Source organism: Lithobates pipiens, unplaced genomic scaffold, assembly GCF_037356315.1.
Source record: "Lithobates pipiens isolate NorthernLeopardFrog02 unplaced genomic scaffold, aLitPip1_a1.2 Scaffold_16, whole genome shotgun sequence".
Taxonomy (NCBI): Eukaryota; Metazoa; Chordata; class Amphibia; order Anura; family Ranidae; genus Lithobates; species Lithobates pipiens.
In genome coordinates, this window is record NW_027507748.1 from 303,358,667 (window position 1) to 303,372,464 (window position 13,798).

General features: G+C 42.2%; 1 protein-coding gene across 2 annotated transcripts in view; it reads right to left on the reverse strand.

Moving 5' to 3' along the window:
* The window catches only part of PHTF1 (putative homeodomain transcription factor 1), a 214,143-nt gene that overhangs the window by 140,296 nt on the left and 60,049 nt on the right, over positions 1-13,798 (reverse strand). For both annotated transcript variants that reach the window (XM_077481561.1, XM_077481560.1), the window contains exon 5: positions 11,067-11,225. In XM_077481561.1, coding sequence (XP_077337687.1) covers positions 11,067-11,225 — 159 coding nt within the window. The remainder of the gene's footprint in view (positions 1-11,066; positions 11,226-13,798) is intronic.

The following is a 13,798-nucleotide window of genomic DNA, read 5'->3' on the forward strand; positions in this document are numbered from 1 at the left end:
TGCTTCTAAACACAGCTTCTGAACGCATTTTTTTGGCTTCCAAAAAAAGCCTCTAAACGCAACTGCCTAGAAACTACTATAAACGACTATAAACGAAACCTGTGTACATGTAATGATAAGATAACATAGGAGAGTTCAGGAGCAGTTGAAAAAAATGCCCAACTGCTCCTAAACATCCGTTTACCAGCAGTAGTGTACATGAGGCCTTACTCTGTCTGCCTTATTCTACTTTATGGGTGTTTTATTTTATTTTCTCCTTGGCATTTCAGCTTGTACTGTATTATCAAGGGCATGTAAGGATTAGAAAAGGGCATGTGATAGACAAAACCACATATTTACATTTTTGCTTGTTCAATCCAGTGTGCTTATTTATAAAATACCTACTAAACCAATTTCTTTTTTGTTTAAGGCTGTGGTTTACAAACCTAGGCACATTCATACCAATCATTTTATCAAAGACAAGTGAATATTATTAGATAAAATCCGATTCCTTGAACATGACCTAATTCGGTCACAAGACATATGAAGCATTATTTCCCTTACTGCTTTTTATTTTAATTTGCACACTAGAGGGTCCTGTTGGGATTCACAACTTTTCTCCTCTCTTAGACTACAAAGAAAACATATTAGAGGAAAAAAAAGGCATATTTTTAATCTTTGCCATTAATGTTTTTGTGACATCAAATTAGCAGCCACATTAGCTAATTTTCCGAATTGAAATCTTTAGGATTTATTCTGAAAATAGAAAAGGTCATTACAATGAATAGGAGCAGATTTCTAGTTCCTCTGACGAGAATCTATTAATACAGTAAAAATCATAATAGTGGCATACTTAAGAGCGTATTCAGAAAGAGAAACAAAATACATAAACCTCTACTTGTCAACAAGGGTAATTACACACAGGCTGTATTCTTGTGCGCTCTCTGTATCTTGTTCTGTCATTTCACGGAAGAAAGATTCCACACATAAGAGGAAATAAAAATAAACACTACAGAAGTATTAAGAAAAACAGAAAGGGAAAGAAACCTAAAGGAAACCCATTGGTTTAGAAATATGGGAACTGCTATTTTTTACTTGTTTTTGATGGTAGAAACTCCAGAGCTGTCATTAGTTTCCATATTTTTCTGCTTGCAACTGGTATGATTGTATTGACTAGGGATGGGTCATTCAACCGTATGTTCGGCCCTCGGAACCGACCACAATGCATTGTGGCGCTGAACAGTGCATCGTAAGCCCTGATTGGCTTAAGCAGTGAAAGCTTCAGCCAATCAGGGCACAGAGCACTGTCAGAGTCATGATTGGACATTGTCATCATGACTTTATCCAATCATGGCTCATTCCTGCGCCACAGTATAAAAGTATTCTTTCAATGGCAGCCATTTTCAGTGTGATTTTGGCGTGGAGAGAACAGGGCTCTGTTCAGTGCTATCAGTTAGTTAGTGTGCTATACTGTGCTATTTTGCTTCAATTGTCAGTGTGGAATATTAGCTTAGTGACAGTCTAGGGATAGTGTGAGTGTAGTGAGAAGGACCGTCATTCAGCTTTGCATAGTATACAGCTAGAGTAGGGACAGCTCATATAGTTTCACTGTAGTGTAGTGAGACCATGTCAGTAATCTTGACATTAGTGTACAGCTAGAGTAGGGACAGTTCAGATAGCGTCAGTGTAGCGATGGCTGAACACCATCTATTTGACTGCGTTACTGCCAGTTTAACGCCATTTACTTTTGTGTGCGTTACTGCCAGTTTAACACCGTCTCGTTTTGCTGGCATTACTGCCAGTTTAATGCCATATAGTTTTGTGTGTGTTACTGGCAGTTTAACGCCATATCATTTTGTGTGCGTTGCTGCCAGTTTAACGTCATATAGTTTTGCGTGCGTTACTGCCAGTTTAGCGCCATATAGTTCTGTGTGCATTACTGCCAGTTTAACACAATCTAGTTCTGTGTGTAACTGTATGTTTGGCGCATTATATTGCAGTATATTATAGTGTATCCGTGGAGTGTGTCTGTGTAGAGTGAGTACTCAAATTAAAGTGCACCAAACACCTCTTTACATTAATTAAAGTGCATCTACGTACAGATTTCAACGTCTTCTTTACATTTGCTTATAAGAACCGTCCCCTCCCTCCCAATAAAATGAGAGACAGACGTTACCTTGGCACTGTAAAGAGGCCAGCAACAAATGTGTCCACAGGCAAAGGTGGACGTGGTGGTCAGTCCTCAGGCAGGGCATCATTTCCTCTGTTTAGTGAGTTTGCCCATGCTATCCAGCCACAGTGTGCAGAGGAGGTGGTGGATTAGCTTACTAAACCTTCCTCGTCCTCTGTCATGCAAGTAGAGACAAGTGTGCAGTCCCTTGCAGTTGCCAGAGTGGATAAACCTGCCTCCTTGTCCACTTGTTCTTTGATGATGCCCAGCCATTACTGGATTCAGATGTTGATATTGAAGAGAGAAATTATATTTAGGGACTTTATATGAAGGCATGGCCTGGTAGGGCCAATTATTCCATCTCTTGAGACTTTAAATGAAACTGTGGCCTGGTAAGGTCACACATTTCCATCCCTTGTCATGTCAAAAAAGGGGGAGCAAAGAGGCACGTGGTTGCATAAGAGATAAATTGGTAAACATATTGGAATTTGCACTGATTGCCCTGAAATACAACTAAGCATAGCAGGTAGATACACATAACAATAATATAATGGTAATGCAATAATACAGTACATAAAGCCATAAAATAGTATTACATAGTGTGGCAAGCAAAAACCTTCCAAAGTTCACTGAAATAAATATTAAATAAAGCAGTAATGTCTATTGATCACTAGATGTCTTCAATATCAACTAATAGGGATGGAAGCACATAGGTATGCTCTAATATATTAATTATATTATGACCCTTGCAACTTTGGTTCCTATGAGAACTCTCTCTGATCCCTTTATACCTTTCCATCGTAGTTATTTTGATTATTAATTTACTAGTTTTTATTTCCTATATATCCATTTTCAATGTTCTATTATATTTCATTAACCACATCCAGGTTCAGATTTGGTGGGGGTGTGGCTCGGCCGGGTTACCCTGCCGTCCAGTCTGTTCTCTTCTTCCGGGAGCTGTGACGTGCTTGGCGGCCCTCCCCCCACCTCCGGTTTCTTACGCGCCTGGGGGGCGGGGGCGCCACCATGGATCGTCAACATCACGCATCCCCTTTGGACGTGCGGTGCTCTATGGGCGCCGTCGCACCCATGTGTGCGTTTGCCATGCTCACGGGCAGATTGGGGGAGTTTTGGTGGTGGAGAATCGGGCAGTGTGTGCCTGACCCTTCCCGCCCCCTGTCCCCCCTTCCATCTGCTGTGCTGGCATGACGTTGGCGGCGTCATCATTGTGGCGCCTATATGAGCGTCTCCTGGGCGTGTCCTGGTACTCAAGTCTCCTCTTACACCGGTCTGCACGCTAGTTTAGGATCTTCTCTTCTCCTGCCACCAACCCTCTTTTTACACCAGAGGTAATTAAGGTCGTCACACTATTATTTTAGGTTGGTCTGCACTTTCACCTTCTGACATCCACTGGTGGTGACTCTACTTCCCTTATTTTTCATTTCACCCACATCTAGGTTGCCTTGTGTTCCCATGCCTGTCCCGGCTGATGCTTGTGGGGCGCTTCAGGACGAGCTGTCCACCGCGGCTCCCGTTCTGGGGTATTTTCCTATGGACGACCTTGGGGTGCCCGGTACTACACCACTACCACATGAACTATGGAGAAGTCAAAAGGTATTTGGTTTGGGGGTTTTATATCCCACCATTATACATGTTTTCCTATATTATACCATTTAAGCCCAATTTTTTACTTATAGATACATCTTGTGCTTGCTCCTGACGAGTGGCCTCCCAGCCACAAAACGCATAGAGCTGCCATCCACTATGCTTTTAATCAACACTATCTGAATACCAAGTTTACCTTTAATAATCTTTTATGGGACCAAGGAGTTCATAGGCTTTGCAAGTATCACTAGACATCACTGCTTTATTTAATATTTATTTTGGTTAACTTTGGAAGGTTTTTGCTTGCCACAGTATGTGATACTATTTTATGACTTTATGTACTGTATTATTGCATTACCATTATATTATTGTTATGTATATCTACCTGCTATGCTTAGTTGTATTTCAGGGCAATCAATAAAAATTCCAATATGTTTACCTATTTGCCTCTTTTGCAACCATGTTCCTCATATAAAGTCCCACCTCTTTGCTCCCCCTTCTTTGGATTGAGATGTTGTTTCTGAGGTTGAGGATGACAGGAACATGAGCCTACAGAGAGGGAGGAACACTGGTAGACAAATTGGCATTCATGTTCCTTAAGCTACAGCGTATTGCCAAGTTGTCTCCAGTGGTAATGAGTAAGATGATTGAGATGATGATGATGAGGTCACTAATGCGACTTGGGTGCTAGATAGAGCAGAGGATGAAACTGAAGGTGAGGTGGTACAACCCCAAGTAGGCCGACATCAAGAAAGAGTAGAGGGTAGCCACCCTATTCCATCACATTCTGCATCTGTTATCTCCCGGCTTACTCCCCAAAGCTCAGCTGTCTGGGACTTTTTCAGCACATCTGCAGCAGATCGCACTGTTGTTATCTGCAAACTGTGTCTCAGGCGCATCAAATGTGGCAAAAGAACCAACCATTTGGGTACCACATGCCTAACAAGGCATTTAACGTCCAACCACTCAGCCCATTGGCAAGAGCACCTAAAAGCCAGAAAAAAGGGGCACAAGTCTGTCCCTCCTCCTCCTTACCCACTTCAGTCGGCCCCTGTGATACCGAGTCATTACCATTCAGCAGCCTCCACTGACAGGGATAATGGTATAGCACACGGTGTCCCAGTTACTAGCTGCACATCTGCCAACAGCACACCACCAGCTGTAGACTGTAGCTGGCATATTTCTCTGACCCATCTGCTGCAGTGGAAAAAAAAAATACAGTCCCTGCCACCTACATGCCCAGCATCTGAATGCAAGCTGCTCAAAGTTGTTGGCTCTCCAACTTCTCCAACTGGTGGATTCTACCCCTGAGAATTCGCACAATGTGCTGTACCACAATGGCAGGTTCCCAGTCGCTACTACTTTTCACGTAAGGCCGTTCCATCTCTCTACCATCATGTAGAACGCAATGTCCAGGCATCATTGGGCATGACAGTCAGCCGTAAAATCCACCTTAGTGCTGACACGTGGTCCAGCAAGCATGGGTAGGGATGATATATTTCGATCAGAGCACAATCAGTAACACTGCTTGCAACTCAAAAGGATACAGGACAGGGCTCAATCCTGCAGCTTATTGTGCCCCCACATCTCGATACAGCTGGTGGTGATGATGTTAGACCTGTAAGTTCTACACCCTCTTTCTCCTCCGCCACCTTCATGCCCTCCGCTGCAGAATTGTCCTATGAACATCAGGTACCCCCTAAGCATTCAAAGGGCTATTCCCAGAGCCAGACTAAAAGGTGCCATGCAGTGCTTCAGCTGGTGTGTTTAGGGGACAGGAACCACACCGGAGCAGAGATTCTTGCAGCTCTGCAGGGACAGGCCCAGAGGTGGTTCACACCATGCCAGCTGGAGCCAGGAATGGTGGTGTCTGATAATGGCTCAAACCTCCTGTCCGCCCTTAGAGAAAGTTGGCACATGTGCCATGCCTGGCACGTCCTCAATTTGGTGGTGCAGCATTTCCTAAGTATGTACCCAGGGTTGCAAGATGTACTAAAACAGGCCAGAAGACTCTGTAGTCATTTCAGGCGGTCATACACTGGCAGTGCTTGGCAGGCTGATATTCAGCGAGAATTCCACCTGCCCGTAAACCACCTGATTCGTAACATGTCCACAAGGTGGAACTCAACTTTGGGAATGCTGCAATGGCTATACATGCAACAGAAGGCTGTCAATGAGTATCTGTTCCAGTATGCCGCAACAAGCTCAGGCCGCCTCTGATTTTTTCCCCCCACGCCAATGGCTGATCAATAAGGATGCATGCACTGTATTGTCACAAGGATGGTGAGCAGATACAGTGCATGCATCAGTTACACAATCTCTGTTGTGTTCCTGCTGGAGCAGACTCTGCGTGGCATTGTGGACAGGGCACTGGAGGCAGAGCAGCAGGAGGAAGAGGAGGACTTCCTTTCCTCTCAAGGCCCACTTTATTCAGAGACCCTCATTCCTATGTCACAGAACACACAGGAAGAGAGAGGGGAGGAGGATTCTGACACTTTCATAGGCTTTGAAAAAGTAAAAGACATGCGTCAATCTGTAAGCGATGGTTTTCCAACCCTAGGACCCTTGGGAGTAGTACGTGTCTGGGAGGAAGAAGTTCCAGATGCTGTTATCCTGAGTGACCCCGAGAAGGCATGAATTGGGATAAAATCGTAGGAACAAAGAACACGGAGGAGAGATGGATTTGCTTTAACAGCATATTAAATAAGGGCATTAGCCAATGCATCCCATTGGATAATACATTTAAAAGAGCGAACAAAAGTCCTGGATGACTTAACTTCAATGTAAAAATGCATATAAAAGCAAAGGAGAAGGCCTTAAAAAATACAAGGTTGAGGGATCATCATCAGCATTCAGACTTTATAAAGAATGCAACAAGAAATGTAAGGGTGCAATAAGGATGGCTAAGATAGAACTTGAAAGGCACATAGCAGCAGAGAGCAAAAAAAATCCCAAGAAATTCTTTAGGTATGTAAACAGTAAAAAAAGGAGGACAGACCATATTGACCCTATAAAGAATGAGGAAAGATATCTGGTTACAAAGGATGAGGAGATGGCGAAGGTATTGAATTTATTCTTCTCCTCAGTCTTCACGAGGGAATCAGGGGGATTCAGTAACCAAAATCAAAACAGTGTTTATCCTCATGACACATCACAGGAAGCACCTGCATGGTTAACAGAGGACAGAATTAAAATTAGACTTGGGAAACTTAAATCACCAGAGCCAGATGGCTTGCACCCGAGGGTACTTAGGGAGCTGTCAAGTAATTGCCAGACCATTGTTCCTAATTTTTACTGACAGTCTACTGACTGGAATGATACCAGCTGATTGAAGAAAAGCACCAATATTTAAAAAGGGCCCAAAATACATACTTGGGAATTACAGACCAATTGGCCTAACATCAATAGTATGTAAACTTTTGGAGGGGATGATAAGGGACTATATACAAGATTTTAAAAATGAGAATGGTATCATTAGCAGTATTCAGCATGGATTCATGAACAATTTTTCTTGCCAAACCAATCTGTTAACCTTCCATGAGGACGTGAGTTGCCATCTAGATAAAGGAAGGCCTGTAGACGTGGTGTATCTGGATTTTGCAAAAGAATTTGACACAGTTCCCCATAAACATTTACATGGATTGAAAACTGGCTACAAGGGCAAGTTCAGAGGGTGGTGATAATCGGGGAGTACTCGTAATGGTCAGGGGTGGGTAGTGGGGTCCCCCAGGGTTCTGTGCTGGGACCAATCCTGTTAAATTTGTTCATAAATGACCTGGAGGATGGGCTAAGCAGTTCAATCCCTGTATTTGAAGACGATACTAAGCTAAGCAGGGCAATAACTTCTCTGCAGGATGTGGAAACCTTGCAAAAAGATCTGAACAAATGAATGGGGTGGGCAACTACATGGCAAATGAGGTTCAATGCAGAAAAATGTAAAATAATGCATTTGGGTGGCAAAAATATGAATGCAATCTTTCCACTGGGGGGAGAACCTCTGGGAAAATCTAGCATGGAAAAGGACCTGGGGGTCCTAGTAGATGATAGGCTCAGCAATAGCATGCAATGCCAAGCTGCTGCTAACAAAGCAAACAGAATATTGGCATGCATGTAAAAGGGGACTAATTCCAGAGATAAAACGATAATTCTCCCGCTCTACAGGACTCTGGTCCGGCCGCACCTACAGTGTGCTGTCCAGTTCTGAGCACCAGTCCTCAGGAAGGATATACTGGAAATGGAGCGACTACAGAGAAGGGCAACAAAACTAATAAAGGATCTGGAGGATGTTAGTTACAAGGAAAGTTTGCGAGCACTTAACTTATTCTCTCTGGAGAAGGGACGCTTGAGAGGGGATATGATTTCAAAATATAAATACCATACTGGTGACCCCACAATAGGGATAAAACTTTTTTGCAGAAGGGAGTTTAACAAGACTCATGGCCACTCACTAAAAATAGAAGAAAAGAGGTTTAACCTTACACTACGTAGAGGGTTCTTTACTGTAAGAGTGGCAAGGATGTGGAATTCCTTTCCACAGGCGGTGGTCTCAGCAGGGGGGGGCATCGATAGTTTCAAGAAACTATTAGATAAGCACCTGAACGACCGCAACATATAGGGATATACCATGTAATACTGGCATATAATCACACACATAGGTTGGACTCAGTGAGCTTGTGTCTTTTTTTCAACCACACCTACTATGTAACTATGGGGGTTATTTACGAAAGGAAAATCCACTTTGCACTGCAAGTGCACTTGGAAGTAAAGTCTCTGTAGATTCGAGGGGGACATGCAAGGAAAATTAAAAACATAATTTTAGCTTGCTCATAATTGGATGATAAAATCAGCAAAGCTTCCCAACATTTAAGATCTACCCCTTAGATTTAGAGCGACTGCACTTCCAAGTGCACTTGCAGTGCAAAGTGGATTTGCCTTTCGTAAATTTGAGGCGCATGGGAAACCTCATGCTTCAAAGCCTTGCGAAAGGACCCAAGAATACGTGGCATAAAGGAGAAGGATAATTACTGGTTGGCAACCCTCCTTGACCACCGTTAGAAGGGGAAGCTCTCAGAACTCATCCCGTACCCACAGAGAATGCAGATAAAATCTTTTGAGGACACGTTAAAGAGGATTTTATTGAACATTTTTGCAGAAGGCGTCCGCCTAAGTGAGGCATTTCGGAATTTTTTTAGTCCTCGCCGGCAAGGGCTGTCAGCTTCCACATCTCATCTGCAGTGTCTACATCACATGGTGGATGATTACCTTGGGGCCAAAACATGGATGGCGAGCCTTCCAGCTGACGATCCACTGACTTACTGGGTCATGAGAATAGACCACTGGTCAGAACTTGCCCAGTATGCTATTGAGTTGTTGGGCTGCCCTGCATCCAGCATGCTTTCAGAAAGGGCATTCAGTGCTGCAGTAGGTTTTCGTTACTGATCATAGAACTTTTATAAAAATTAATCAGTCCCGGATTACCAGAAATGAAGACCCTGATGCCATTATCACTGATTACGTCTTTTTGGGATATGGAATCTCTGTAGGACTTCGAGGCTGCCTAGCTTTGAGGGTGTTCAATCATTTCATCTGGAAGAATGTTTTTGGTATAGGTTTCATGGGCACAATTAACACCTAAAGACCAATTTTTCAGCACCTGTTTGGGTTACGGTGGGAAGGCGACCCCGACAAAGAGTAATTTTTTGCACCTGTTTGACATGTGCATATCATTGCAATTTTTGTACAGCAAGGCCAATTCTTGCTTTCATCAAGAGTACCTCTATAGCGTTACGGAGGGAAGGCGCCCCTAAAACTGAAAGAGACATTTTTCTGCACCTGTTTGACAGGTGCATATCATTGCAATTTTTTACAGCAAGGCCATTTCTTGCTTTCATTAAGAGTACCTCTACAGGGTTACAGTGGGAAAGCACCACCAACACCCAAAGACCAATTTTTACACACCCGTTACTTCTATCCGAAGTCAAAGTGACACCAAAAAAATATACAAAAAAACTGTAATCTTGTTCCCAGTGCACTACATTGTGGCCTCATCCTACACACCCCTGTTGCTGAGCAAAATAAAGGCAGCTTGCAGGGAAAATGTCATTTTTTTGGCATTATAAATGGAATTATTGCTGCAGCAGATTCTAGAAAGGAGGGTGCAGATCTGCCACTTTACAGGTATACTAAGGGGACCCCCCAGTCACTATATTGGAAGGAATTTTTCATTTTTATGCTTTCACTTTAAAAATCATAATATCGCCGCTCATTTAAAACCAAAGTTTTTCACAAACTTTTTTTTATTGATACATGTCCCACAGGGCAGGACTCGGACCCCTATAACCATTGTATGCCCAATTACTTGCATATAAGTCTTCGAAATGGGCACTTTTGATTTTGATGTTCGAGTGCCATTGACTTTAATGGGGTTCATTATTCGGGTCCAAACTTTTGCGGTGTTCAAAAGTTCTGGTGCAAACCGAACAGGGGTCCATTCGGCCCATCCCTAGTTGTGATCACTATTCAACCAGTAAGATGTTAGCATGCATGATATCCATATGCTGTTTTTAGTACAAAATGCATATATTCATCCCTGACATGCCCTTTTTGGTGGTGGTCCAATCCACCCAGCACTATTATTTTATTTACGCATACATGTTGTGGGGCTCTGTAGCCCACTGATTTCTTATGTCTTATAGGGGCACCAGCAGTATACTCATTAATAGTGATTTGGTCCCCCACCCTTCAGGCAACTAAATGCACAGGTGAAATACACTGCATTGTGACGTAAATGGAGCCTAAACATCATTGTCATACATTTGCCGTTTTATCATTTACATCCTTAAGCTGGTCATAGATGACATTTTTTTTTAGTCATTCAGGAAAATATCAAATTGATTCCTCCATCCATGCAAGTGAGGTGGATGGAGGAATCCTACCTGCTGGGACATTGTATTCTGACAGTGGGACTCCTCCACTGTCAGCATACACTGGTTAGCAACTGCAGCCGCTGATCAAGAAACATTTTCCAACATTCCCATTCTACAGAAGTCGTCCTAACTTCTGTCGAATAGGGATGAACACACATAGATCGAAATTTGGAACTGGTCCAATTACAATCGATCTAGGGCCAGCTTTACTCTTGAGCCCTAAAATATATTAAAACTGTTAATTTTCAACAATGTACACAAATGTGAACAAGAGACAAAAAAAACATGAACAGGTGTGAACAGAGATATTATTGAAAATGTATGATAAATTATATATAAACTTTGATGCTGCTAGCTAGACTACGCCGTTGTTCTGATGTCATTACCTTGCATGATGTAAAGCGCCAACAGCCAAGTGAAAACTCCAGGGCTGGTAACTCTCATCCACCATCGGCTGAACAATGGAAATAATACAACTCTAACAAGACCTTTCCGAGTTAGAGATGTCCATGGGCTTTCAGGTTTAGCTTTGGCAAATGTTGATCCTAAAATAGGTAAAACATTTATTTTACTCTCAAATACACACTAAACCTTTCACTCTTTTACACACAAGGACTACAGACCAGGTATTGTGCTTATATTCCTAGTAAGTAAAAGAAGCATCTGTGTTAAGAAAATAAGAAAGATAAAAGCATAATAAATTAGAAGTACAGAACTACAATGTAGCATGAAAGCCCATGTTCCTAAGCCCCGCTGAATTAAATTTTTGACAGCTACAGATATATTTTCACGTATTCAGCCCCAGGCAGACAAGCTGGTGTTGTTTTCTTACATACCAATAAAATTCACACTACAGACTACAAAAATAAATAAAAATCCCTTAAACCTATATATTTTCAAACAGAGGGGATCCTGTACAGTAGACAGCAGCCCCAATTTTCTACTTCCTATGATAATACTACACATATTTGTCAAGGTATATCTGTATAACACCTGCTATCACACAAATTAATTATAAAGTATGGAATTCCACTGAACCAAAATAAAACTCTGTAGTATTTATAATTAAGATACGGATATAGACTGTTCTGCAAAACAAAGAAAAGTAAAAGTATTCTGTAAGCTGAAGAAGTGCATAAAAACCTTTACAACTTAAAAGAAGGATTCAAGTAAAATTAAGTTCCTTAAAGCCGAGTTCCACCCAAAAAGTGGAAGCTCCACTTATCTGCTTCCTCCCCCCGCTCCGGTGTCACATTTGGCACCTTTTGGGGTGGAGTGGATACCCGTCAAAAACAGGTACTCTCCCCTACTTCCGTGTAAGGGCAACGCAGTGACCTACTTCATTTAGGCCCCTCCTCTTTCCCCCTGCTGCCTTCTGGGAGACACACACAGGTCCCAGAAGACAGTGGAACCATTCAGAAAGCGCAAGGCGACTCACGCATGCACAGTAGGAAAGCAAGGCTTCACTTCCTGTTTCCCTTAGTAAGGATGCCAGCGGAAACCAATGGGCGGGTCGGCTTGGGGTCCCGACATTGTAGGCTCCCTGGACAGGTAAGTATCCTTATATTAAAAGTCAGTAGCTAAAGTATTTGTAGTTGCTGACTTAATTTTTTTTTAATACAGGCTGGAACTCCCTTTTCATTCAGTCTAAAATGCCTAATGGCTACACAAATAAATTGTAGGTTTTAGGGATCCTGTGCACATTTATGGGTTACAAGTGTTTGCACATGCATGCCATAGGCAAGTTACTGTTTTTTATATTACTCCATTTTTTCTATTTCAATCGTTTTTATTAGTTTCAAGGAAAAGGAGATATAACAGTAATACAGAACAATAGCAAAGGAATACCAGGACCCCAAATGGGGAGTGTACAGTATATCTGAAAGTGCTCACATAGACGTGTTCGCAGACAATGTGCAGTTATAACAAAGATAACTATCATTAGGTTCAATGTGATTTCCATTTACCACACATTGATATATCTCTGTCAAAAATCCTTTGAACAGAAAGGGACTGGAAAAATAGCTGACATTAAAGTTATACTAAAAAAAAAAAAATTTTTAATTGCCATCATCTCTTCTATTTACGGTATGTATAAAGATCACGCCACTGTATTTTAAATAAAATCATCTACATTAGTTAATCATTGCTGCTCAGAGGTCACATGACATTTGCAAGGTATTTCCTGTGCTCAGGGAAAGTTCTGAGGGAGGAGTTTCCAGTACTCTGCTAATATATAAATCTGTGTCTGCACATAGCAAATTATTGCTGTTCCAGTCACATGACATTAAAAGCTTTCAGAATAGCGAATTCAAATAAATGAATAGCAACAAAGGTTACATAGTTGCATAGTAGGTGAGGTTGAAAAAAAGACACAAGTCCATCACGTCCAACCTATGTGTGTGATTATATGTCAGTATTACATTGTATATTCCTGTATGTTACAGTCTTTAGGGTGCTTATCTAATAGTTTTTTTGAAACCATCAATGCTCCCTGCTGTGACCATCGCCTGTGGAAGGGAATTCTCCATCCTTGCTGCTCTTACAGTAAAGAACCCTCTACGTCAGTGGTCATCAACCCTGTCTTCAGGGCCCACTAACAGGCCAGGTTTGCAAGATAACTGAAATACATCACAGTTGATATCATTTGCTGCTCAGCAATTGCAGTATTCTAGTCTGCATCTCCCCAAGGTAATACATAAAATCTGGCCTGTTAGTGGGCTCTGCGGACCGGGTTGATGGCCACTGCTCTACGTAGTTTAAGGTTAAACCTATTTAATGAGTGGCCACATGTCTTGTTAAACTCCCTTGCGCGAAAAAGTTTTATCCCTATTGTGGGGTCACCAGTACAGTGTTTATAATTTGAAATCATATCCCCTCTCAAGCGTCTCTTCTCCAGAGAGAATAAGTTCAGTGCTCGCAACCTTTCCTCATAACTAATATCCTCCAGACCCTTTATTAGCTTTGTTACCCTTCTTTGTACTCATTGTATTTCCAGTACATCCTTCGTGAGGACTGGTGCCCAGAACTGGACAGCTGGACCAAACTCTTGTAGAGTGGAAGAATTATCGTTTTATCCTTGGAGTTAATCCCCTTTCTAATGCATGCCAATATTCTG